The 26,757-nt window shown below is 39.7% G+C and overlaps 1 protein-coding gene across 16 annotated transcripts in view; it reads left to right on the forward strand.

Annotated features, from left to right (window-relative positions):
• nrcama (neuronal cell adhesion molecule a) overlaps positions 1–26,757 on the forward strand; it is a 53,653-nt gene that overhangs the window by 2,659 nt on the left and 24,237 nt on the right. For all 16 annotated transcript variants that reach the window (XM_028043227.1, XM_028043231.1, XM_028043237.1 and 13 more), the window contains exon 2: positions 18,698–18,743. In XM_028043227.1, coding sequence (XP_027899028.1) covers positions 18,698–18,743 — 46 coding nt within the window. The remainder of the gene's footprint in view (positions 1–18,697; positions 18,744–26,757) is intronic.

Consider the following 26,757-nt stretch of genomic DNA (forward strand, 5'->3'; position numbering starts at 1 on the left):
AAAGTGTTGCAGGCGCTGATGGTAATGAACTCTTAAATCTTAAGACATGAAAATGGACAAGAAGGCAACATGAAAAACAAAATACAGCAAAAAATAAATAAATACACCAATCACTGTAAGGTTTTTGGACATCTTATCCCAATAATCGTAATTAGCATCATACACCCCCCTGAACACTTTGGGTTAATAGCCCCCTGCAGCAATAATGCTGAGTTCCTGGAGGTGGGAGGAGCATAACCAGCCTCGGTGCCTTGCGACTCGCAGCTGAGCGTGTTTGGATGGCTGTTCTCATTACATCGTTGCGACGCATTAAATTGGCGAGTCTGACTGAAGATTGATGAATTGGAAACTGGGGATGAAAGCTAAGACTGATGGTTGATTTGAAAGAAAGCAGCTGCTGTTGTTGGTACTGTTCTCTCCACAGGACAGATGGTTTTTTTATTGATGCTTTTTAGTTCTTTTTTAAAAGGATGTTATTACTATTGAAAGAGATTCAGTTTTGCATGATGGTGTCATGTTTACCTGGGTATTTTTCTGCATCTGTAGGCTATGCACCATTGGTTCAGTGTACACAATTTAAGGCCATGTAGCTGTGCTAGAAAAAAAACTTGATATGGACTATAGATGATTAGAATAAATTAAACATCCTAAACCGCCGGGAGACATATAAGCACATTTAATTTACTGAGTTTTGCACATGTGGTTAAAGCAATGATGCGGTAAATGTGCCCTAAAGGTCACGGAACAAAATTGTCTCGTTGTCAGAAAGAAACGCCAGCAGAAGGTTTGAGTCTTCCAATAAGGAGCTGGTGTTGATCAGGTGGGCAGCAGATGGGAAAGTGGAAAAGTCGTCAGACTGGTTATGGTCGTCCCAGTGCAGAACGTGTGTCCGGTTTACATCGGCTGATTTGATTTCGTGTTTTGAAAGGCATACAGGCGGCGGTGCAGTTTAGGTGGCTTGGCTGCAGTTATCTGTGTAGCACAGCTGGTTATTGCTGAAGTTGAAGCTTTTAGCATCAAACATGTACCATATGTTAGGCTTTAAAATCAACCGTTTTCAAGAAAATAAGACATGGAATAGTTATACAAGATGGCCTAAAGCAGGGGTCTCAAACTCGCGGCCTGCGGGCCAACTGCGGCCCGCGGGACAATAGTTTGTGGCCCCCGCCTTAATATGAAAGTTTAATGTTAGTGCGGCCCGCGACTTTGATATAATTGGCACTTTTCAGTGTTGTGTGCGGAGCTGAACGAACTTACCAATCACGGTGGAGTATATTGCTCTCGGGGGCGGGACATCGGCCGGGCCTATTTGCATTTTCTATTTGTCATTATTTGCATGCAGTACATGCGCAATTTCCGCGGCCGCTCCCGCTTCACGTGCTTCAGCAACCAGTCTAGACCCGGAAGTTGCTGATCAGTGTAACGTAATTAAGGTTAGGCGCTGTAACGCTTGGGTTGTGTTTAAGGGAGGAGAGGAGGCGGCAGATTCGTCAGGACGGTCAAAAACTCACAACCACACTGGTACCGGGAATTCCACAGTGTTGTCCTTTAATAAATACACTCTTCACCAACCTTACAAAGCCGGTTGAACGGCTGCTATATTATCAGACATGAAAATTGAGCAGCGTCCAAACAACCCGTAACATTACTAAAAAGTTAGGGAGCTAACATGTCCATCTAGCACGTTTCTCCCAGGCTCTCTACAGAGAAGCCGTGGCGCATACTTCTGACATCATTAGCAATACTAGAGTATCTTAAAGAGACACTACACAATTACGGCTGTTACAGCGCCTGACTAAAGAACTCTAGTCTTCAGAGCAGCAAAGCGAAAGAGGTTTTTAAGACAATTGTTGACCGTCTGAAGTCCTGAATCAGACGGTCAAATATAAGAATGTCTTTCAAATGAGGACTGACTTTTACTCGTCGGATATTTTGATTGTTTATGAAGCATGGAAAGTTGCTGAAAATGACAAAATGATCAAAAAGACGAGTACTATCAAAATTTAACAATAAAAAAAAAAATCAACATTCAATGTAAACAGGCTGTTACGATTGCAAATACTAAACGGTATCTGAGGAAAACAAAGCAAAGTAACATCAAAAATTTGGCCACAATATAATTTATTCTTTCAAATATACCTTTATTCCAGTGGGCTTGTTTACTCCATTCGTCACATACTGCGCTTAATCCAAACTTAACAGCAAATAAAGGAGAAGGAGAGAGAGGGTTAAAATTTCAGCGGCGGGTGTTTAGCTCGTCGTATTCTCGCCTTACGCATAATATCATTCTCCCAGCATCGCAATCTTTGTCGCAGCTTTAAAATCATTAGTACAGATTTGGGTCACTGGAGTCCTTAAGGAGTTCCTCTCATCACTCTAAAAAGCCCAGCCGGTTTCAGACTGTCGTGTTGGAACCATTCTGCCTCAGCCGTTATTGGGGGAAAATGGTTTTACTGTAAAATGTTAAATCTATTAGCCCTTGTAGTTTTGTACTTTATGTAACAGAGCCACATAACGTGGCTCGTAACTGTGCATTTGTGTTAATAAAATGCACTTAATAGCTCATTAAGTAGTAGTATTAGTAGTATTCGAATGAGACTGAATACTTTTCGGACTCGTATATTAAAAAAATAAGTATTTAATTTTATGTAAAGTTTTAAATACCTATGTCGTACCATTATAAAATGTGGAAATCGCTGCACAGTGTAAGCCATATTATCTGTATAAAATGAGCTCCTAGTCTTATTTGTTAGAGGAACACACTTTGGTGAGTCTCTGCTTGTCATCAAGAAATGGTAAATATATTATCTCCAATTGATGGCGGTCCTCACAGGTTCTCAGCCCTGCTTGCCTGACTCCCCCCAGGGGAGGCTCCTCTGAGGCCACTCTGTCTTCACCGACGGTCCTTTTCTTGAACTGAAAGAATGTCTTTGTGGGAGACGATAAGCACACAGACGCGGCGGACGAAGAACAGGAGCGGATGTCGCCGTGCAGAGGCCGTCCGTCTTGCTAAAGATGAGTCTTGTCTGCGTTGTAAAGCAATTAAGGAAAGTCAGGAAAGGGACATCTGCGCTCATAAAAACCTTCCCACATTAGCAGGAAAAGTCCTTAACTTTGAATTTAACTGGAGCTGAAACGGCTGCCGGATTACGGGGACAACAGAAATCCCTTGATTTGTCTCCACAGCAATATGCTTAATCAAACAGCTGATGAGGACAGAAAGTTTGAGGGTCGTTTTTTATGGCTTTATTTTATTGCGGGGTACACAAATCTACTGTAAGATATTTATCCTTACTCAGCATGATTTGACGCAGCTGGATTGCTGCCACGGTATACTCCAGTGGCATTTCCCCTCAGTGATAAAGTCATACCATGCCAGTCTAGCTGCTGCGTCTTCTCTGTCACTTTTACCCTTGGAACTGATGAGGTGGTTGTTTTGTGGCGTTACTCACCTTGGCTTTTGGCTACATGACACAATGCTTCCCGGTTTGCTGTCTTAGCATCTGAGCTCACTGCAGTTCAACTAAAGACGTGAGTCAGCTGAAGTCTGTGAGCGCTCCTTTGCAGGTTTGGCCTTCAAAGTTAGCTTAATTTCCTGGCTTGGTGATTTCTAGTTAATGCACTTTTATCAAGAACAGTTTTTCCCTTTTTTGTGACTCTCAGTGGGTGTATGTGATCAAACGGAGCAGCAGATTGTGATTGGGCCATTTTCTACTTCATTAGCTGCTGTTCTGCTAGCGCTCCAAGGCATCTTTGTTTATTTTTTTTTCTGCAGGAAGCAGACAATCCGTCTTTCTAATCCGATTCCTCAAAGTTCAACTCTGAAACACTGAAATCAGGCCATCGGAATCACTTCAAACTCAGAGTAAATGCAGATATAGTTTTTAAATAGGTTTTATTTAATTAATAAAGGGGTTAAATGTGCCTAAACCAATATTGAATATTCCCACTGATTGAGCCACCTCTGGCATCAACACGGTCATCAGCCATTCGTGGCAAATGGCAATGAGTCTTTTACATCTCTGTGGAGGAAGATTGGAGGAATTTTCTTCTTTTGCTTGTTGTAAAAGTTTAATCTTGTTCTAATTTGACTGAAAACATACTGTATGTTCCTAAGATGTTTCGGAAACTGCCGATTTTAAGGTTTGCGACTATGAGATTCAAAAGGCTTTGCGTGTTAGAGGCGTATTGTTTTAAACTTTTAAATATTTGCTCTAACCTTAGCTATGGATAATTTATCATGAGTATTTGCCTCGTTAGCAACATTGGGGCTGACTTATGAACATCGACAGACATGTGCCTAAAGCAGGGGCCACGTTACACAATGTTTTGCCCGATTTTTCCCGCAAGTCCCCATCAGGGAAAGTCCGTGTCAGTCTGCGTTAGTCATGGTCAGTCTGCAGGGTGAGCGGGTCACAGTCAAACAAACATCTTTGAATTATTTCGAGGCAGATGTGGAAAATGTCAAAAGTGAAAAAGAGAAGTTGGGACATAGCAACAATTGGTAGCCAACTTTATTTTTAGACTTTTTTTTGTGATTATACAACAGTTGCCTGCTTTGAATTGCCTTACCTAATGTGAAGAGTGACTGATTCTCTTTATCCCATTATATTTAAACCCAGACAAATAGGAAGTCATGGACTACTGAACTAAAGGGATAGGAACTATTGGTTTTAAAGCATTGATTTTCGCCAAATTATGTTTTTAGCTTGCTATTTTTTTCCCCCTGTACTAATTAAATGTCAGTGAATTAAAAGTAGGATTTTTTCCTCAAATTCTTGTCAGTGTGAGATATCTCTACTACAAAGAGCATAAAGTTAACTTAAGGCTTTATACAAACATAATGAAAACATAGTTGTTGTTTTTTTCTCCAGCTGACATCCAGCACAAGATTATTAAATCCTAGTAAATTACAATTTCACAAGTTACAATTACTCAGACACCTGGGAGGCTTCATGCGTTTCATTATAGCGACTGTTTTCTCTGCTCTCCTCCACACCATTTTCCCACCATATGCACACCACTGGAATTGACTCTCATCCCACTCTATTTCTCCTCCACTCTCCGGTCTCATCCATGACTCACAAAGCCCATTTAACCTTCACCCAGCTAAATGCAAGCCAACACTTCTTTTCTACCCTCTGGCTAAAAGCACCCCGGTATCTACTTTTCGTCCTTCCCGATACTTTGTACGCACCGTGTCTCGCCGTGCAGCCGCCTTTATTGTGTCCCTTTTGTACACTTGGTATTTCAACAGGCAGCGGTATTGTCGTTGGGTATGAAAATATGCGGTATACATAACGCATAGCTCTAGCTGCCCTTGTAGGACCTGTTTTTGTCTAGGAAATAACCGAGCACAAAGGAGAAACGAGAGTAAAATTCAGGAAACTCCTGTGCTTTGTTACACATCTGCTCCAGCCGATCATCCGTTTCAGCTATAGGATATATGTTACCTGTGAGATATTTGCTCTACAAAAGGCCCATTAAAACAAAGATCTAACTTTTCGAAATGGGTATCGCATGCTTTTTTTTTCACGTGGTGTCTTCCTCTGTATACACACAAGCTATCAAGTGACCAAGGGTGTGTCCTTGAAGCATCGGTTCAGATGAACTACCTTGTCTTTTGGTCGAAAATGACGCTGCACTTATTCACTTTTGTTTGATATTTTCTGCTCTTCCCCCTCAGAGATGCGCCGTTTGAAAACTTGACAGATGTGTCCCGTTGATGAGGCTGTGAAAGAAAAATAAATCAAATCTTCAGAAAAAAAATAACACTTTAGAGTATAAATCAATTCATGAAACACTTAACAGATTCTGAAAATGGCTAACCTGGAGTCTTTTCCCTCTTTGCGTTGGCTTTACCTGGTGGCACTTTGGTGTTTTGCTGATCAGGAAAATTATCAGATTTTTCACTTTCTGATGGACTTTTCTACCGGCCACGTTGGTCAAGCCGAAAATCTTCCTCTTCCCAGTCATCAACTGATTTCACTGTAGGTTTCTTTTGAGCAAGAGGAAACACACAAGTGAAATTAATTTACACTGAATGCTTGCATCATTGCATTTTTTCAGACTTTATTTTGTAGCTCGAACTTGATGCCACTAAATGTAACTTTTGGTTAAATTTAGTGGCACCTTGTTAGGCTATTAGGGAAACATGTAATGATGTCCACAAATAGTGGTGAAGCTATTTCTGCTTATGGTAGTTGTAGTTTCTTAATGATTTTATCACTCATCACCTCTGTTGGTCCTAAAGCCTTTATGTTGCATTAAACAACAATTATCCTTAGGTTTATTACAGGCATAGGCCGCCTGGATCCATGGTACTTAAAGAATTTGTTTACACTCATAGCTGTTATTTGCAATTTTTATATATTAGATAGATGCAACTTAGCAATGTGTTCTGCAGCTCTATAACTTTCCATTACCTTAAACAGTCTTTACTGCTCATCCAGTGATTTTCACGGTCGCCTCGCTTTATTCAGCAGCCAGGGTTCTTCCAGCCGTCGGACGTGGTTCTTCTTTAAAATATTAATATTTCTGGCCATAACGACGCCTCTTACGATGTTGCCCAGAAGCATTGCTTCTCTTTTTGATGAATCGTTGCCAAACAGTTAAGGAGTCTCCATGCATATAAATTATTGATTGCCTTTGTTTTCTCTTTATAAGATTTTGACATCTTCCATTTACGAGGCTGCATCTCCATAAAACTGCCCATTCAGGTTACAATCAGAATTTTGATCTATTTTGTGTTTGTTGGTGACCAGTATGTCATAATTTGAAGCTTCCTCACACTCTGTGTTTAACGAGAAGGTATTTGGGACAGCGATTGATAAGTAGGATCAGGTATCAGACATCCAATAAAGTGGCAGGACTTTAGGTTTTATTGACACTAAGATAATTGACGTTAGGATTAGAATCAGGAACCGTGGGGGCTTTAGTGTAGCCGAATGTAGAATCGCTGGTTTTACACAGTTAAATGATCCCCTGTGGGTTTGCTCGGCTTATCCTCGTCGGCCCAAACTGCTCGCACTCAGACCTTTTGTTTCCATCAGCCGCAAGCAGAAGGATTCGGTTGTGACCAGAACCGAATGAATTTCATGCTTTGGACCTCTTTTCGCACGCAAGTTGAGCCAGAACTCCTGAGGTTATGATGTTTTTTAATTATTTTGTTTTACACGCACATCATGCAGGGATTTAAAGCTAAGAAAGAATATTTTATAAATATAAATATTCCTCGTAATTAAGCACACAAAAAGAAATTATGGGTATATTTACACAGTGTTTCCCCAATTTAAAGGGGCTTTTGCTTTGCTTTGAGCTACCCACTTTAGCGCAGGCAGCATCCGTCTGTGTCTGAAGTACCAAATCGCTGACTGGGGCCTTTGTGTAGAGGCGGCTGCAGCCTCTCCAATAGAGAGTCCATGCTGTCTGGCTGCCCCCCAAGCTCGGCACCATATTCCAGCCCTGAATATCCCTGGGTCTGTGCAGGCACGTGTGATGAGAGATGAAGTGATAGTCGCTCAGGTTCGCCGCTTCGGTTGGTCTACTGCGGCGCATAGCTGAGCTCTGAATCGGGGTGAAATCCTCTTTCGCATATGCATTTGTTGCCAAAGATAAGCTGCAATTATATGAGCTGTGACTGAAACCTGAGCGCTTGCTTTTTTTTTCTTGTTTTTTTGGTAACACTTTATTTGACGGGTTGTGAATAAGACTGTCATGACACCGTCATAAACATGACATAACACCTGTCATAACTGTTGTCATAAAGTGTCATTCGGTAAATCATGACACTTTCAATACAAAGTTGACATTATTCAAAATGTCTTCGTTATGACAACTTGACATTAACCAAGAAATCATGATCTGACGTTAATTTGTTATAAAAGTATGACTGATTAAACTTTAGCTTTAATAACATAAAGCTACATAACTTTTAAGTGCTATGATTTACCGAATGACACTTTATGGCAACAGTCATAAACATTCATGAAGACTTACTCATGTTCATGACAGATGTTATGTCATGTTTATGACGGTGTCACAACAGTCTTATTCACAACCCGTCAAATAAAGTGTTACCTTTGTTTACTTGCTGTAGGATACAGTAGAAGGAGAACCTGACTGGCTGGTTTACAGTCACCGGAAAAATATTTGCAGACGTTTCGGTGACGTAGAATAACTTTTATCGGTTCCGTATACAGTATAATTTTAGAGAACAAAAGGGCAGAAAAGTCCGTACAGCCGACCGTATGTCAGATTGTGAGCTTTGTCAGACACAGTTGGGTGTGTGCCAAGGCAGCAGATGTCCGGTGCAACGCTGACTGATTTTCTATGTCAGCACCAGAACACAATACTGTTAGAACAAAGATAATTGAGAAAATTCTTTGAAAATATCAAATCTACTATAGCAAATGTTGCTACTCCTTAGCTTCCATCACTTTTACATTTGTTTTCATTGCGTTTTCTTGTGTGGGTGAATTTTGAAATTTGCAAACAAAAGATTTTGAAAGTTCTGTGAGGAAAAGTTTTGCCCTGTAGGTGGCTGATGCTAAACAAGATTGTTTCTGAACACTCTGGGTTGCATTTTATCCACTAGAAAAGCTTTATCTTCGCCTGCAAAAAATCTCTGGGGAAAATTTGTCAGCTATTAAAAAAAAAAAAACATAAAAAGAAAAGCCCAAAGTTGATAGTCAGGCTTTCTGCTAAGATCTTCAGTCACTGAAATCCCACATTTGCAAGAAACAAACCTGAGCAACAGAGAAAACTGCACAGATTTGAGATACGTGTAAAATAATTTATCACTTTATTATCACTGTTGAAGCTACATAATGAACAAGCAATGACTAGATCGTCTCTTCGGTTTATCTTATTTCACTGCAACATGTCGACCCTGCGCTTCATCCAGTTGTGAGTTTTAGGAACGTTTTACCAACATGTCAAAACCAAAGCAATAGAAACATCTGTGTTGTCAGTGGAAACAGGAATTTGGTCTTGCTATGCTGCAGACCTGCGACTCTTCAGAACAACGTGGCGGACTGGTTGCTTTTGTTTTGCACGCTGCATTTGACTGCAGGTCAGTGTAGTTGGAGAATTTGTTTAATGGAAATCAGGGCAAAGAAAACAAGCAAATTAAGGGGATTTATTTGTCTGCACTGCACCGAGTTCTCAGTACAATGATCCTCCACTCTAAGAGGAAGAGGAGAACGATCCCTGGACTGCGAGGCCAAACAAAAGGGTTGCATGGTTCCCTTTTTATTTTGCTGCTCAGGTGGAGCCGTGACTCATGGCGCTCTGGAGCGTCATTATGTTCGCTTTTGTCATCGTAATGAACGTTGTCATTTTGACAAAGCTCGGGGCTGCGGTGAGCGGCAGCTGGGATTTAATTGACCACAAGCCCCGTAAACAAACACGACACTTAAATAAATTTGAAAGCACGAACACGGGGAACGATTCAGTTTGAACACAAACCCAATACGGAGAATAATGCCGCCGATTAAACCGAGTTCTGCTTTGTCTGTTGGTAGCATCAAGTCCCTTTACAGTCCAATGTGCCACAAACTAGAAGGCAGCAGAAGGTAATTTGTTGCCTTTGTGTCTGGCATGCGCCTTTAAAAAAAATTACACCAATTCTGTACACACACACAGTCGTCATAATCATCTGATTGTCTCCATAATTATGGCATGCCCCTGATTCTCTTGTATTGTCTGGCCCCAAAGATAAAAAAAAAAATGGGCACAGAAAATGACTGGAGGCCATTAAAAAGTTTGGTTGGCACAGCAAAAAAAAAAAGAAAATAAAAATAAATTTAAAAAATCTATTATATTTATTGACAATAACTACTTTGAAAGGCAAAGTCAACATGATATTCTAAAAATAGACACCTTCTGAGAGTCTTCTACCTGATCTGACACCAGGAAGAGAGCTGGTAGCTGGGACTTTGTGATAAAACTTCAATCAGGGCTTCAATCCTCAGTTGAACCATTTAAAAGAAATGATCTTTTTCATGCGAGTCTCGCTTCCTTGCAGCTACACTGCCAGACAGAATGCGGGTGTCAGTCTGCACCCAGATATCTTTTGTGTCGGCTCCTCATCACAGCTCCACGACTGTGAGAACGAGATTTTTTTTTTTTTTTACATCAGTCCTAAATTAATGGGATCACACCAGTGGAGAACTCCCTCTCCACTGGCGTTGCTAATATTAGCAGGCCTCAATCTCCTTCCCTCTTTCTGCCTTTTGTCTTTGTGAGCTGGGAGACATGCGGTCAATATTAGACATCTTCCGCCCGTCCTACAGGTCCATTCAGATCAACGTTTGCTTTCCTTTGTTCACGGAGCTTTTGTTCCTCATTTCCACTCTTCTGCTTCTCGTTTACCTCCACTCCCATTCCTCAACATCTGTGTCTGTCTTTGCTTTCCCTTGCATGCCTGTAAGGTTGTTGTCTGAGATGAGATGGTTTTAGTATCACCATGGTGATATGTTGTGACCGTCTCGTTCCCTTTTCCTTCTTTCTTCAATAGTAAGAAGTGAATAGTTTTTTGTGCTACAGTGAGTTACTAATAGGAATTGGCTGAAGGCAGAAATATTCAGCACAATCTTACCGATTTTATACAAAAAAAATAAAAATAAGAGCTATAAGTATTCCCATTGCTGATAAAATATTACATTAGATTGAATACTATGTTTATTTACTCTGTTTTTGTTAAATATTTTTACTTTAAAATCCTCAAATGTCAAATTTAGCAGTTTTATTATTACTAATAGTTTCACTCTTCTATCTAGTTTTATCCGTTCTGCATTTAAAAATGATTCATTAGCTCACTCCTCACTCCTGATGAGACACAAAATTAGACAATGACGTGTGTTTAAGACATTTTTTTAATTAAGTTTAGACTGCCTACAATAATAAATGTGTCACAGTCCTCTAAAGCGTTGTGGTAATCTTTTTCAATCAGTGTCTTTTTTTTTCTTCTCCCAACAAACAATTGTGTCATTATCTCTTAAGTTTCCCTCCAGATATCAACTCTTGGTTCCCCCATTACCCTTAACTGTTGCCTCTTGATTGCATTATGCATTAAGGAAACGGCTGACTTGTAATGACTTTACTGTCCTATTAAATCTAGTCACTTAAGTTTATTGATATAGCCATCGTTTTCCAAACAAATGGCATCTGAAGGCACTTTGAAAGAAAAAAAGAAAATCAAACTCATTTCTTTTTTTTTCTTTTTTTTTACACAAACACTCAGTGAACATAGAAACAGATTGGATTCAGTGACATTGCAATTCACTTCGATCTTAAATGTGTAAAAGGAAATCCAATTCCGTTCATAATGCCAACTGGTTAAAAAAAAAAGAAGTTGCTTAAAAGTTATTTATATTGACGGCAACGCTTCCTCCTTTTAAGCAAGCAAGTTGCAAGAGTGTGTAGATAATCGCATTGAGTCAAAGATTCTGCAGGGCTCCCTCATACTGAAGAAGAATGTGGAAATTAGCAACTCCCTTTTAACAGGAAGAAACCTCCAGCAGAACCGGGCTCGGCGAGAGTGACCGGTCTAATTTGGTCCTTAAAGTCTTTCACTCGTCACTGTTTGTACCGGGAGGATGGCTGGGATCAAAGCTTTCACTGAAGTGGCTAAATAATAGAGAAAATGAACTCCACAAGTTGTTACCTGCAGCATGACGTAAGTCACTTAAAAACAATAAAATAATGAGTTTTTGTTGTGCACTGCAGCACAGGTAGTTGCTGCAGGAACTTAGTAAAATGTAATTTTTAAAATCTAGTTTGCTAATTAATGACGTGACCTTTTGAAGCCTTTAATATTATTAATACATTTTTATTCTTCCTGTGGCGACTCGTGTGGTGTGAATAATTAAAACTATGGGATTTTATGAAAGGTTTTATTGCAGGCATATTTTTCACAATAATAGTTCCAGTTTTATCCTTCGCCTTTTGAATACTTACCTGCTGTTATTATTTTCTATTTCTTCCACTGGTGACGACTGAATGCATGTCACCAGTGGACATGCACCAGTGGACTCTTCCATCACTACTTCGTCTCGGTGTAAAATGTGGATTGGCAGCTGGTGACCAGTTGGGCGGTTGGGCGGCAGCCTGGGAATAATGTAATATCCTCATTGCTAAGATCCGTTTATAACCATATGTCAATTCATAAACTCTTGTTTATAGGCCTCGTTTATACTGATATTACTGCGAGCAATCTAAAAGGCAACCGAGCATCATCATTATAATTACATGTATTTGTGTAAGACATTTCAGCAACAAAAAATTCAAAGTGCTTTATGAGATAAAAATGTCTGTTAGGCTTTAACATTTGTGCCACCTGATGTAAGTTAATGCCGATTCTAACTCGTCACTCTACCTTGTGCCAGCTGTTGGTTTCCTTGAGAAAAGCGTTTTTGGACAAACATCCCCTGAAAAGTCCCCAGCATGAATGATGTGTCTTTTTGCATCTCTTCCCTATTGCTAAAACTTGCCACACTTAGAGAAGTCGCACAAAATATTACAGTGATAACACTACGCCACGCATGCGCTCTGTCTGCATTGGCGATTTACTCGTCTTTGCATGCGGGACGCCTGAAACTGACACCATAACTAATGTTTGCTTAATTAGGCTAACAATTATTTCACGTTCGAGGACACTTCTGAGATAATTTTGTACCAACAAGATCAACTTACCGCAGAACAGGAAAAAATGCTACTAAACAAAACCTCACCAGATGAAAAACAGTTTGACAGCAGTGTTACGACTCCTTTTCTGCCCAAGTTTTCTTATTTACCTTATATGCTGTCAACAAGGAAGTCAAATGTCTTGAGTAGGGCTAGATATTTGTGTTAAATTGGATTTTATAGCCTTGAGGGACATTCGTTCCAACACATTCTGCAGAAATCTGCAAATTAGCATAGAAATAAAACTCAGTGGCAGGCCTCTTACTCACTGCCACTGATCTAATGGAGTCAAGTCTCCTATGGTAAAGTCTTTTTATGCACTCATGGATATCCGCATAGGTCATCTTTTTAGGTCAGATTGCATTTTCTTTTGTTTTGCTGTTCTTCCGGAGCCTCTCTCACTCCCATTTTATCAAAATGCTTCCTACTGTTCTTCAATCTCGCTCTTATATTTCCTGCTTCACATCCTCTGCGTGACACTCTTGATATCTATATTGTGGGCTCTGGCTGAAACGGCGAGGAAGGGAGGAATGACTCTTTAACCTCTGGAGGAGCACAAAGAAAGCTTCGAGGAGGCAGTAAATCTTCATGATTAAACCACGGCTCTCTCAGTCTGCTCCTGTTTGCGTGGGGCCGGTCCATGCGAGTGTCCTTCGGAGAATGCTCCCAGACTGTTGAAATAAAAAAAATAAAAAACTCTGTGCGTAGTTATGACAACCCCGTGTTTCTCCACGTGAAACGCACATACGTGTGAACACATACAGTAACGGAAAGGATGGGTTTTGAACTTTTTCACTGAGTCTTTGAGGACCAGAACTTGTTTGTGGTATTTTTTTCAGCTCAATTACATCCGCAGACGCTGATTTGTACTAGTTTATACTGTAAGTTTCACCAGTGTGATCGTTTTTTTAATTGTTCATTTTAAGTCCAATTCAACAATTGAAAGCAAAATATAGTTCCAACAGCTTTTAGCATGTCATAACCAATAAACAAATTTTACCTAAAAGCTTCCCTGGCTGCTTGACAAACCATTAAACCATCAAACACTTCTAAATGACCACCATCAGGAATGTGGGATTTCTCGATAGAAATCTAACCAAAATTAGAATAAAACTACAAAAACAATTAACTAAAGTCTTCTCGGCTTAAAAACCGTCCATGCTTCTTGTTTTTTTGGGGGGGGTTTTTTAGCTGCTATCCATAACCCTTGTCAACACATAGCTTCGGCTTCCTAGACATGCCACCATCTGCACCCGTCAGCGAGGAAACGGGTTCCTGACCCGATACTAAAACTGAAATTTAAAGATTAGTCTGAACTGATTTTATCTGAATAAACTCAAAGTAAAACCCGCTGTGTAAATTTTTTGAACTGCAACATCCTCACATTCTGCTTCTAATGAAATATATTAAATAAAAATGGTTTCAGTTTCATAAGTACTTGACATTTTTCATACATAATTGACTGAATATTCCCCTACCTCCTTCATATGCCTTGCAGTAAATACTGATAAATTGTTTGGATTATAGCAAATAATGGTTATCAAAAGGTAGTAGATAATTGCAACAATTGTATTTGTTGGTGAGAAAGGAACATTTATCTGGAACATTATCTACATTTAATGTGATTTGAAAGCGTAGTTAAATTACAGCTCTTCATTGCGGTACTGCCAGCCTTGTCACAAGCTGTTAAAATCAAACCTCTCCTACTGAATTTCATTGACCATTTAAACGTTGTTTTACAGCCAGGCGTTACCGTTGCACACATTGTTGTATCTGCGTTTGGATTCTCTTTTCGCATGCCGAACTGCTGTCCAAAACGCAACAATCATGATTCCTGTGCCTAAGGGACCGATCTATCTAAATTTGCAAATAGCGCCGGCACGGCTGCCGTCTTTAAAGAGATCATTTGTCATTTTGTGTAACTGGAGAAGCATGTAGCCAGATGTTTATAGGCACAGACTACACACACAGAATAATGAATGACCAAGCCCCTCACCAGAGCCTCTTCATGGACAGATGGCACGTCTGAAGTTGAACCAAACAACATTCAGAGTCTTACTGGCAGCCAGGATTTCACCTCTGTGTTCTGCTGCCCACCCTGCTGTGAAAAGTCTTTTGTACGTTTTCCTATGCCTTGACACGATCAAGCAGTCACAAATATCACATTAGTATGTCTTGACGCAAAAGAAACAGCCCGGTATTTCTTCTGCTTCGTGCTGTTTGCACTCCGGGTCAGCTGATGTGTGGCTCTCCAGCGAGACTCTGGCTGATTTCGTGGCAGCCTGGGCTCTCTAAGCGATGCCAAGATGTTCGGTACTCAGACAGATGGCGCTCGCTTTCGCTGTGTTGAGTTGTAAGGCTCCAGTTTCATAAATGGCAAACAGAAACGTGCAACTTATGCAAATTCTCCTGCCAGCTTAGCCAATAGTGACTTCAAAACAATCACATGGTGCAGACAATAAAGGCCTATTTATTTCTATAGGTATCAACTTCAGCCTTATTTTGCAATCCACCCATTCCAGGGCTGGAGCCAGAAGTTGAAGTGCTAAAAAGAAAACTGGTAGAAGGCTAAAAATGAAATAAATCCCCCATAAAGCACTGTAAACACATTACATAGCTGTCCTTGAAGTGTTGGGTAAATTAAAACACATATTTCTTGATGCAGATTGCCTAGAGTTAAATAGCTTCACTGTCTGCAGATAATGTAGATTTTAAGTAAATGTTTCTAAGATCATACGAAAGATTTAAGGGATAGACAGTAAGAGTATGGATTAGATTTGTTTTTCAGGCAGGTGCTTCTGTCTTCTCAGGGCGGAGGCTTCTACCCCCAGGCATTAGGGGACACACATAAATTTCTGTTCATGCTTGGGGTCGCTTATTCTGTCACGGTGGAAAGAAATCAGACACATGGTGTTTCACTCCCAGTGGAGCCATAAGATCAGGGAACTAATTGAAACAGCTACAGGCTAAATCAAAGCGGTGCAGGCATTGGGGCATGCAGTATGCTACATCTTCACCTTTGTCGCCGATGTTATTGACCCAGTTCTGTTGGTGGAGCCACCTGCCTTCATCTCCTGAGCTTAAGTTTCAAATTTGCAATGTTGTCACAGAGATATTCTGGTTGATTTTTGCTTAAATATTTCTCGAGATGAATGCAATTGAAAAGCTTAACTGAAGACAGTACACAGTTCAATAACAGTTAAATACTTGCACTTATGAGTTGGCTCAAACAAACTAGGTTTGTGGTTTAACACATCAAAATCAAATAAGCTGACGAGTCAAACGCTACTTGATTTTGATAGGATTGCAGTAATGCTCAAAAATGATGGTTTGATTGACGGCGGTGTTTAAGCGATGCTCAATTGGTGCGAAGAAGCCCAAAGGCATATCTCCTATACCATTTCATGAACACTACTAGCCTTGAACTGTTGATACAAAGCAGGACTGATTCACCCGACAATATAAGCTTGATGTCGCAGCTGTCATCAAGACATTTTATTTCTGTTATTGTCCGGTGTTGTTCAGCGTGTGAATTGCAGTCTCAGTTTCTGCTACTATAGACCAACTTCTTCAATCTATTGTGTGACAGTACACCACATACTTTGAGTTTGGTGAACAGTGTTTGATTTGCTAATGACTGTTTGTCTTCCTGAACCACTCTGTCCAATCTCTTCTCACCTCTGACACCAACAAGCCAATTTGATCTTGCCTTCACACTACATCTCATTTAATATTTTCTCCTTTTCTTTTCTTTTCTTTTTTAAACACCATTATTTGCAAATATGAGCAATGGCTTGCACAGGAAATCCCTGTAGGTCAACAGTTTCTGAAGTACTCCAACTAGCCTGTCTGGCATCAACACTCATGCCGCCTTCAAAGTCAATTAAATTGCATTCCTTCCTTGTTCTGATCCGCCGTTTGAACAGCAGCGAATTGTCTTCATTGGGATTAGTCATAACAGATCAATAGGTCTTCGTCTGCAGCTGCTATTTGTAAAAAAAAAAAAAAAAAAAATGGTGATGGTTTTAAGTTTGCAACAGAGATGCAGGTCTCTTTGTGAGTTGCATTAGCCTTACATTACTTCATAGAAACACCTTTAAGGCCCACTATGTGGCATCATGTTTACATATTGGGTCAGCTTTGCTTGGTTTTTATGCCCTTCTCTTGTGTCACATTTCATCTTTGAGTCTCCCCCCCTCCTCTTGCCTTCCCTCCTGCACTCTGATGATGAAGCGCTTTTAGATTTGCTCCTTAATAATGCATGTTTCCGCTTGCTCTTCATTTTTTTATGTTTGTTCCTCCTCTACCCTTTTCTGTCCGTCTCAAACTAAGTCTTTCTCCCACGATCCCCGCGTTCGCCTGTAGCTACAGTTTTCTGATGTCTCTGTGCGCTTCTGTCTCTATTCATTAGGATCTCACACTTTTTTCTCCCCCTCACCCCACTTTTCTCCCTTATCCTTATCTTTGTCCTCTCTTGTTTCGGCTCGGCTTGCTTCAGTTCTGCTCAGATAACATCAATGCAGTCCAAGTTCAAAGCAGATCAGTCGAGAGCGCAGAGCTTAATCGGTTCTAGCTGTTGTAATTCAGATCATTTGGTTCTGTTGCTAACATATGCTGTAGACCTTCACCAGGAAGATAAACCAATAAAAATTTCATTTGAGTTTTACTTAGTTTTTTTTTTGTTTGTTTTTGAAAGATGATTCAGTCTCATCAGTTTTAAAGCTCCACGTCCAACTAAGCACGCTTTATTTTATTGTTTATAATTTATGTTTTTGTTTGTTTGCTAATGTGAGATGAATGAACGGTCCCTCTGGAGATTATGATAATGCATTTGTGGTCACGAAGGGTAGCCTCTTTGTTGGAGGTGGAAGGGGCATTGTGTGTGTGTGTGTGTGTGTGTGTGTGTGTGTGTGTGTGTGTGCATGTGTTCGGTTTGGGTGGATTTTATGTTAGTATGCGCCCTGACGGAGGAGAAATAATAAAAGTGACAGAGGGACATTGTGGCTGATTAAAGGCCATGTATTCAGCAAGAAATAGTAATTTACTGAGTATTCTCTGGGGAGGGAGGAAGATGTGCACATATTATTCAGCAGCTTCTGGTCAACCATGGCTATAGAAGGTGAAAGAATTAAGATCTGTTTGCTGTGATGACTAATTTTAACCCATTTTTCTATTATTATGCTGATTGGCTATCTTAGATTCTATCAGAAAATGTCTAAATAATAATATAAATGGCATGATGTGATGAAGAAAGTCAGATGTTGTTAATTGGTACCTCTTAAGAAGTGCTGGCTCTTTTTTTTTCCATTTGGCCTTTTCCTGTCTCTCAATTTAAATTGAGAGATAATTTACAAATTGGATGTAAAAAAATAAAAACTAAAAACTAAAATGGAACTAGGTAAATATTAAACAACAACCTTTTTTCCTCTTTTTTTTTTATTCCAGCTTTCAGTCAAACCTCTACACAAAACCAAAATTCTTGGTTTTAATTGCTAGCGGGAGTTTTTGTTGCTGTCCCCATTAGATTGTTGCATGATGGCGCACAAAGCTATCATTCCAAAAACAGTGCGGACATCTTTGATCATCGTGCGAAATCTGCATCACGGATAAAAACGTGAAACAGTCCTCCCCTTGAGCTTGTTCTCTGTCTCTCAGGGGTGCAAAAAAAGGAGGGCAAAATCAACTCACCATTTCAACTCATTTTCCATTGTTCGCATTAAAATGGCTTCCAGTATATCTGGTTTGTTCACAAATGTCATAACTCCAATTAAAAAAAAAAAAAAAAATCCACCCTCAAAATGTATAACCTAGCTCTGAAGGATAAATCCTTAACCTAGAAGGAGTACTGGATACTTATCAAAGTCAAGATTTATTGGTACCTCCCTTGCACTTTTTCAGTGTAATTTTATTTCCAAGAGCCTCATTAATGTCTTGTCAACCAACAGATTTTTTTTTTTTTTACTGGGGTTGAAAACATCAAGTCTCACTACATCTTCATATGTGTTTGCAGGTCTGACACAGCATTACAACAAACTGCTGGGATTAACTCCAAACAGGTGAGTCAAAGATCACTGTCTAGTAGTTTTGGTAAGTTGACTAGAGATACATAAAAGCAACTCGGGTTCATTTGTCCTGGGGGATGTGTGATGTTTTGAGATGTTCTGGGTATATAAGTCTACTGGATGTGCTGTTTTAGGGTATTGCCATACCTTCTTGCATATATTTTCTTCTTTTTTTGGTGCTTTATTTCGTTTGGCATCATTGTGATGATTGTATTTCACTGTGAAAGCGTGCACCCTGTTGGCACTGGGTCACAGTTACCGTAGCATCTGTTTCTGAATGGTTGAGCATAGAGTTAGAAAGGTGCATGTGCCGATCTCAGGAAGACCTTCTGGCAGTTGTACTGCATTTTCTTAAAGTTGCTGTATTTCAAATGCAGAAGTTCAGCTGGAAAGTGCTGAGTAGTGATTTGTAGCATCTGCAGTTTTACCTCTGCAAACTGCAGATGGTGAATGTTTGAAAAAAAAAGAAGAAAAACCACTTACAAAATAAAGGTGAACACATTGTGAAGGGGGGAAAAAAAGCTTGGATTAAGCAATATTTGCTATTGATTTGATTTTCAGATGTGAACAGAGCCCAAAGCATTCGGAGGGACTTATAATCCTTCACAAACAGAATTTATTATAGACATTATAGTATATAATGTCTATAATAGGATTATTTTAACATTATTCGATTGCATTCCAATTGCTTTTCGCGATTGCTTTCATTTCCATGAAATGACATGGATGCAAAATAGAAATTTGCCTGAGAGATGAGAGGACAAGCACGTGTTTGAACACAGTTTGAATATGACTGGAAAAATCCGAGCCGCATGTCCTGGCGTCACCTGCTGCTCTCCTGCTGCTGACCACACTGCACACACTCATTTCACAAAGGTACAACAAACACACATCACAGCAATCAAATATCCACTAGTTTCAAGTTCTCTCTAGCAACACTGTAGTAAGACGCGCTGAATGGAAATGCATATAAAGTCGACCATGTGGAAACCCCATAAAACCAATCTGCCGGCCGGGAGCAATGGTTTACTAAGTCAAGCATGCTGTACAGCAGTATTGCATAACACGCCACTGTCATGTTTCCATGTTTAATTACCATCATTGTTTTCTGAACAGTCTCATGAGGACACTTGCTCGTACTGAGCCACAACTTACACTGCGAGTCATTTTCGCAGGGGTTTGTTCTAGTGCGTAGAAGTCGCAGAGAAGTGGTTCACTTTCAGGTGTCGCTCGGAGTGATGGCGAATCTCTGTTCTGCGGAGCCCCAGCTTTCTCTTTCTCTCTCCTCTACATGAGTAATCCTGACGAACAGATGGGTGGAGGAGGCAAGTGGCCATGCCAGCTTGTTATACTGCCATAACACCGTCAGTTGGAAACCCCCCCCCTTGCACCTTCTGCCCCCACTTTCCCATCATGCCCTTTTCACTCCTGTTAGCGCTTTAGCTTCCTCTGCCTTGTATTTGGCCTTCCCAGTTCTGTATCCATCATTACACTTGGGTGCTAACGACAATGTCGCTGTCAGCCAGCTAGTTTATTTGATTGTGCCACTAATGCAACAAGAGAACATACATGAAATATTGGTGTTCAACAACCGTAAAATCTCGTGACACTGTTGCTCTGAAAGATGAGCATATCCAAATCCTGAGGACTGCACACAGTAAATCATGTTGCAGCGCAGCCCCAAGTCACATAGCAAGGCCACGTGTATTGTGGGTCATCAATACCTTTTCGCTTTGCAGTAGCACCCAGGAATACCAATGAGACTTGGCTTGTTTACAGGCCCAGAAGGATTTACAGCACATATCCATAGTCATGCTGTATTGAAATGAAATTCATATGGATTTTAGAGCTTGCAATCTAATGTGCAAGCTCTTTATATGCTTCTTTCTTCAAAACCAGCCAAAGTCTACAATTTTCAGAGTGTGGGATGATACCCATGAAGATTTACAGTGATGGCAGGTCCTTCTAATCTAATGCTTTGACTTTATAATCAATTAAAAATAAATGCAGTGAAGAGGTACATCTCAAAGGATTTTTTTTCTGTTCTTCAGCTGTTGACTGTGAAATGTCCAAATGTTTTCATTTCAATTTTACACAACACTATTTTATTTCCCAAGATTACAGTTTACAAAAAGAATAAATTTCTTTTTGTAAAGAAATGTATTAATTAAAATGTAGCGGTTAAATGATTTAGGTAAATTTTATCCAATATATCTTATTGTGCTCGTGTTATGTTCAGTTTCCCAGGGTTCGGTGCTCGGACCAGTAGTGTTTAATGTGAACACACTACCTTTGGGCATTGTTTTTAGGAAACATTAGGACATGATGACTGTAATCATTTACTTTGAAGTAAATATAAAAAAAGGAATTTGACCCCACAAAAAATTTAGCTTGGCACTTTTCTCAGATCCGATTTTGTAATCCTGCTTTCCTGAAAGGAAAAAATAAAGTCCACACAGTGAGAAATAAAGTTTTTTATGCGTCTCATTTCTGCTCAGTATTTCACGTGACTTGGCAAACAACAACCAGTGATGGACGGAGCCAGCCGCTGCACTGACTCTGCCTGCAAATGTTTGAAGAGATGACTTTAGACATGCAAGGCGCACATTCAGAGCTGAACACACTCGCATGTGCCCACTGGCACATCCACAGCCAGGCCTCAGGCAGCAAACAAACAGATTTCTGCTGCCCGCTGAATGTGTGCGATTGTCTGAATATCGCACTATAACTGGACGTTGGATGAAAACGGTGCATTATACATGAATACAGTGCCTTACAAAAATTAAAGTGTTAAAGAAAATGCAGTTAACAGAATTAAAAGTTAAAAAAAAGCCCAAAAATGTAAATACTGCTTCCATATTAAACATAAACAATGCAACACTCAGTGTCATTATTATCAGGAAACCTTTTCCAAAACTTTGTCTCATGCAGGCATGCCTCTATGTATCATGGCTTATCAGTAGCCCCAGTTGTATTATGGCAGCCAAGACACTCTGCATATAGTGTTAGCTAAATCATGCAGAAGACTTGAATTGGAAAAACTCTTCCATAAATCATGCCATCATCCTAAAGAGGGCTTTTAGAAATTCTGACAGGCAGCAGAGAACACTGTCCTCTTTCCTGCCTTGCCTTGCTCTATTAAAATGGCCTTAATGGCAGCTGTAGACGTTGTACACAGGATCACAGAAGATTGACTTTTAAACTCATTATTGGTATCGCCAATGAAAGAAAAAGTCCTCCGTTTTTGTTTTCTGCTTGTAAAAACAAATCAGATTCCTAATCAATCTGTTGGATTTAGCTCCAATCATCAGGGTGCTATGGTATACATACCGTATATGCAAAAACACAATCATATTGTTTTCAAACATATATTTCTGTCTCTCAACCACCTGCTGTGCATGTCCACATGATGGGTGCTTAACTGTTTAAATCTTAATGCCTTCGCGGGTCAATATTGCCCCGAAGTTGACATTTGGCCACGTTTGGCGTTTGGACGCCCCAGAGAGAGATCAATAGATGTCTTGCTGTTCGCTTCTTTTAAAAGCTCACAAGGTCAAAAATGAATCCACACGCGGACTTACTAATAAATGGACATGAAGTGCTGTGGAAAGGTTTTTGCTCCCTTACAAATGTATACGTCTCATTTTATGCATGCTTCGCCATTTAAGTCAAAGGTAACACAGTTTATTCTTTTTCAATTGCAGTCGGCGTTACACTATTGCCATTATGCAATAAAATCTGCAGTTTTATTTCTTTTTCTTTTACAAATGAAATGATGTGCCATGCCTTATTACAGGCATCAGATATTAAGTATATACAGTATGATGGAGCTGTGGTCTCTTATGTTATTGCCCAGAGGTGTCACTTTGTACCCTGGGAGACCCCTGCCGTTTCAGCATTATTGCAGTGGTAAACAACGCAGAAGGACAAAAGCCCCCATGGGTCAGCGTCAGAGGAGCGGGTGGGGGCCGTCAGGGCATGGGGGCATGCTGACCATCAGCACATCACAAAGCCTCAGAGAAAAGCAGGCACCGGGTGGGGGGGATTTCTGTGGATGCTGCTGGAAAAACTGACCCGAAAAACCAAGGTCCTGTGTGTGTGTGTGTGTGTGAGTGTGTGTTTGCACATGTAAAAGAAGCTGAGATAGTTTGTTTTGATTAGGTGGCTCAGTGTGATCCGGTTGTGGAGCTGTGGGCGACAAAGAGACCTGCCAGTTATGTCAGTCTTTCTTTTTTTTTGTCGGGAAGAGATGATGTTGGTGAAGCAAAAGCTACATAATATCCAACAAAGGTGATGGCTTTAGATGAAGTCAGCAGATGAATCCTTTTGGTGCCAACATTTGAAACCACCGGCTCAGGGCAACAAAACAAAAAAAGATGTCACTTATAAGTCAGAGGGGTCTTTTAGATTTAAGTGCGTTTTGACTTATTTATTTTTGCAAAACAACAAAGATAAGCTTACAAACTATCTCCTGCCTTAAAAATGCATAAAATAGATGAACTCGGTTGCTGAATCTGTTATTTGAACATTTATGCATTTTCCTGGAGACAGCCATCAGTTTAGTTTTAAAATCTATTCACATCCATTTGTCTTTGCTGTAGTGAAAATCCTCAGTCTCATGTTTAACTCTGTTATTTAATATCTTGCCTGGCTTCCCTTAAATTTGAGAATGAATACAGGATTTTCATTGCTTTCCTTCATAGCCTAGATAGAAAGCATCATAATCCAAACTACATGATGCATATTATGTACTAAGTAAATAATACTAACGTAAAAAGATACATTTTGCATGAAAAGTGTCCCCTGTCGAGGCAGATTAGTAGAAAAATGCCACCTGTTATTTTTCTTGACAGTCAAGGCAATGTTTTACCCCTAAGAGTTTTTTTTTTAAATCTAACACTTGCAACATGTCTGTTGGCTGGAGTGAGTTTGCCAAGTTGACAGGAAAAGGCGAAACAAGATCTGGATCATATGGAGATAAATTGGTTGACAGAGGAACAAACAACTGTATTTTTTTTTCTTTCTTTTTTTTAAAAAGATATATATTTATTGTTTTCAACAAATTACCAACAAAACAGCAGGACAGTTATCAGGATACATCGACACATGAAATGTCGATCAGTCTGCAAAGACCAGTTAGTGGTAGGTTGACGCTTACAACACTGAGATCTTCTACATCGTCTTCATCTGTTGATGAATCACAGCTGCAAAACATGTTCCAGAATACAACTGCCCGACCATCATTTATATTACAAGAAAAATAAACAGTCACGGTCCTCTGTTTGCATTTTTGTAGGGAATCACAAAGACCTTCAATATTGGTCTAAATTTGTTAATGTCTTGTGTATTTTGGCAGCATTGCAAGTTGAAAGTAAAGCTAAAAGTAGAATCAACATAAAAGTGTATGACCCTTATCCTTAGTGTCATTCGGCAGCTTTGGGACAGTAAGAAATTCTGAAATTGCGTCTTAAATCCATAAAATGGACCATGAATGAACTCGTCCAGAAGTTTATAATCTGTGTGGTTGCCATAATAAATATTAAATATTGGTTTTCCTTTGATATTTGCAGTGCATTGTTTTATTTTATTGAAGGCAAAGAATAACTCGCCTTTGCTAACAGCTGTTGCCGGGTTTCAGGAGTTAAAACCAAATAACAAAATTGCTTAGGCATAGATTGCCTTGTGTACAGAGCAGAGATTAAGCAAAATCAATAATGTCATTGATCCGACTGTCACTTATTATGCAGGAAATGTTATCCTAGAAACTAGTGAGAGCTTTTCATAAATAATCAAATGGTATTTGGAAAAAGGAAAGGATCTAATTAATCTTCCCTGAGGTATACCTTTGAGGAAATGATAGGAGACAAATGTTTACCCTTGCTGTGGCACCTTAAATCACTACTGATATTTATAAAAACAGCAAATATGTATATTATATATATATTAAAGTAATTTAACTCCAAGTTAAGATTCTTCATTCAGGCATTCATAGATTTAGTTTTGAAGTTCTTCCAGGCTGTGCTCCCTTTCTTATAGTTTTCATTTCATTGTTTTGGTTTAGCCTCTTGCTGTGACTGTAATTTCTTAAATAAATGCTGTTTGGTGGGAGTTTCTCAGACGCTACAGGAGTAGCTGATGGATTATGTTTTCAGTGGTTCAGAGTGTATTTGAAGAAGAATAAGAGGGAGGCGGGGGAAGAATACAAGTTTTGTTTTTGAGAGATCAACTCCATGCAAGTAGATAGCTAAGCATGTTCTGAACTTTTGGTCTAATCCTGCTGAACAGAGTCTGAGTCAGTACACTGTCACATAAATATCTGTGTCGCTGTGATTTAACGTGACTGCAAATAATTGTTTTCCATCCCTCCCTGCAATCCTCTTCCTGCCTCCCTTTTTCTCCTCCTTCATCTGTCATATCCGCCTGCAATCTTTCAGTATCTGTTAGTGACTGAGGGCTGAGGAGTGACCAACATAGTAGCTTGCTTTAGCCTTTACAAACTGAGGGGCTTAGTAGTTCTCGGCAGTACATTTGACGGCTTTAAGAGACGTTGCTTATTTTGAACGAAGAGAGTACTGTCTTCTGGTCGTAACTATTGCTTGTCTAAGCAATAATTAGATCGCCTAATTATTGCTACGGTCCTTTAAAGGATTTTAGTTGAGATTTGCAGGTTTGCCTGACATCACCACTTAAAGAACATACCACCTTATGTCAGTGTAAACAAGCCAGAAGGACCTTGTGAACAAGAACGAGCGTCTATTCGTACTATTTTTAGCTCTGCTAAGCAACTTCACTCCAGTTAGAGATATACATATTTTACTACAACCTCTTAGGGGGCGATAATGGTTTCGTCTGCTCAAATAAGGAGCTGAAGAAAAGAACTGAAAAGAAGGAATAACATGATTTATAGCAATGAAGTTTTTAAATCCTTGTCCGAAGAGATAACATATCCTCATTTGGGGGGGCAGCAGCTCTCTACTCTGTAATACTTTGAAATACGCTTTGCTGCTCATTATGTAAACTTTTTTCACCTGCTGTGTGTTTGGCACAACTGTCTATATGAGAGTATTATGGTTTTTGTTGGCGCATCCAGTGCACAGCCAGTGTTTGCACAAAAATCTGGGCAGTATATGAATATCTGCAGAGACCTCCTAGCATACGTTAGTGGGCAGGTACAAATGACACACAGGGTTGATCAAAAACAGACAAAACATTTCGTCAGCATTCACTTTATTATGTCTTAGACACCAGTTTGAGCTTCATGTAATCTGGATGTACCCACTTTCTGTTGCACTATTCTTTAGGCTGGAGAGCTGATCAGTATGTCTTTATATAACTTTATAGGACCAATAGTATCCATTGTGCAAGTTTAAACTTGAAAGAACGTAGCCATTGTTATCATGACAGTAAACTATCATGCTAATGGGTTAGTTTTTGGAAAGGAAAGCCAAAAGAAAAAAGTCACGACAAAGCATCCAGTGAAGTAAATCAATTACAACTTAAAGGGAGAGCTTCGTGGTTTTTCTGACCTCAGAGTTGGTAAAAGGATAAAGGATGAAGAGCGATGACCTTCCCGCTCGCTGAAGTCATCCCACTGATTCAGTGAGTCGGCTGTTATTATCACAGCTGCTTTTTCCTTGCAGCTTCTAAGAAAATGTTCATCCAGGAATTCTCCTTTTACCAATAGGACGAATGTTGTGCACGTTTGTGTAATTGTGTGAATAATGTCTTCCACCACACTATGCAGCACAGCCTTCATGGTTCTTACCCTTTAACTCTGAGAAGTTCACTCAGCAGGCCACATAAACACATTAATATTGTCAATTCTGCTGAGAACGAAAAACAAAACAAGTGAAGGAGTATTGTTTTTGTAAGAGGGTAAAAAGTTCATGTTTGCTATATTTATACATCTAAACGTACCACAGATGAACATTGGTTTGCAAAATTATATAACATCTCGAACTGTTTTACATTTTGTGAGGTTACACTGACACATTTTTATGTATTTTAT

This window comes from Xiphophorus couchianus, chromosome 17, assembly GCF_001444195.1.
Source record: "Xiphophorus couchianus chromosome 17, X_couchianus-1.0, whole genome shotgun sequence".
In the NCBI taxonomy this organism is placed as follows: Eukaryota; Metazoa; Chordata; class Actinopteri; order Cyprinodontiformes; family Poeciliidae; genus Xiphophorus; species Xiphophorus couchianus.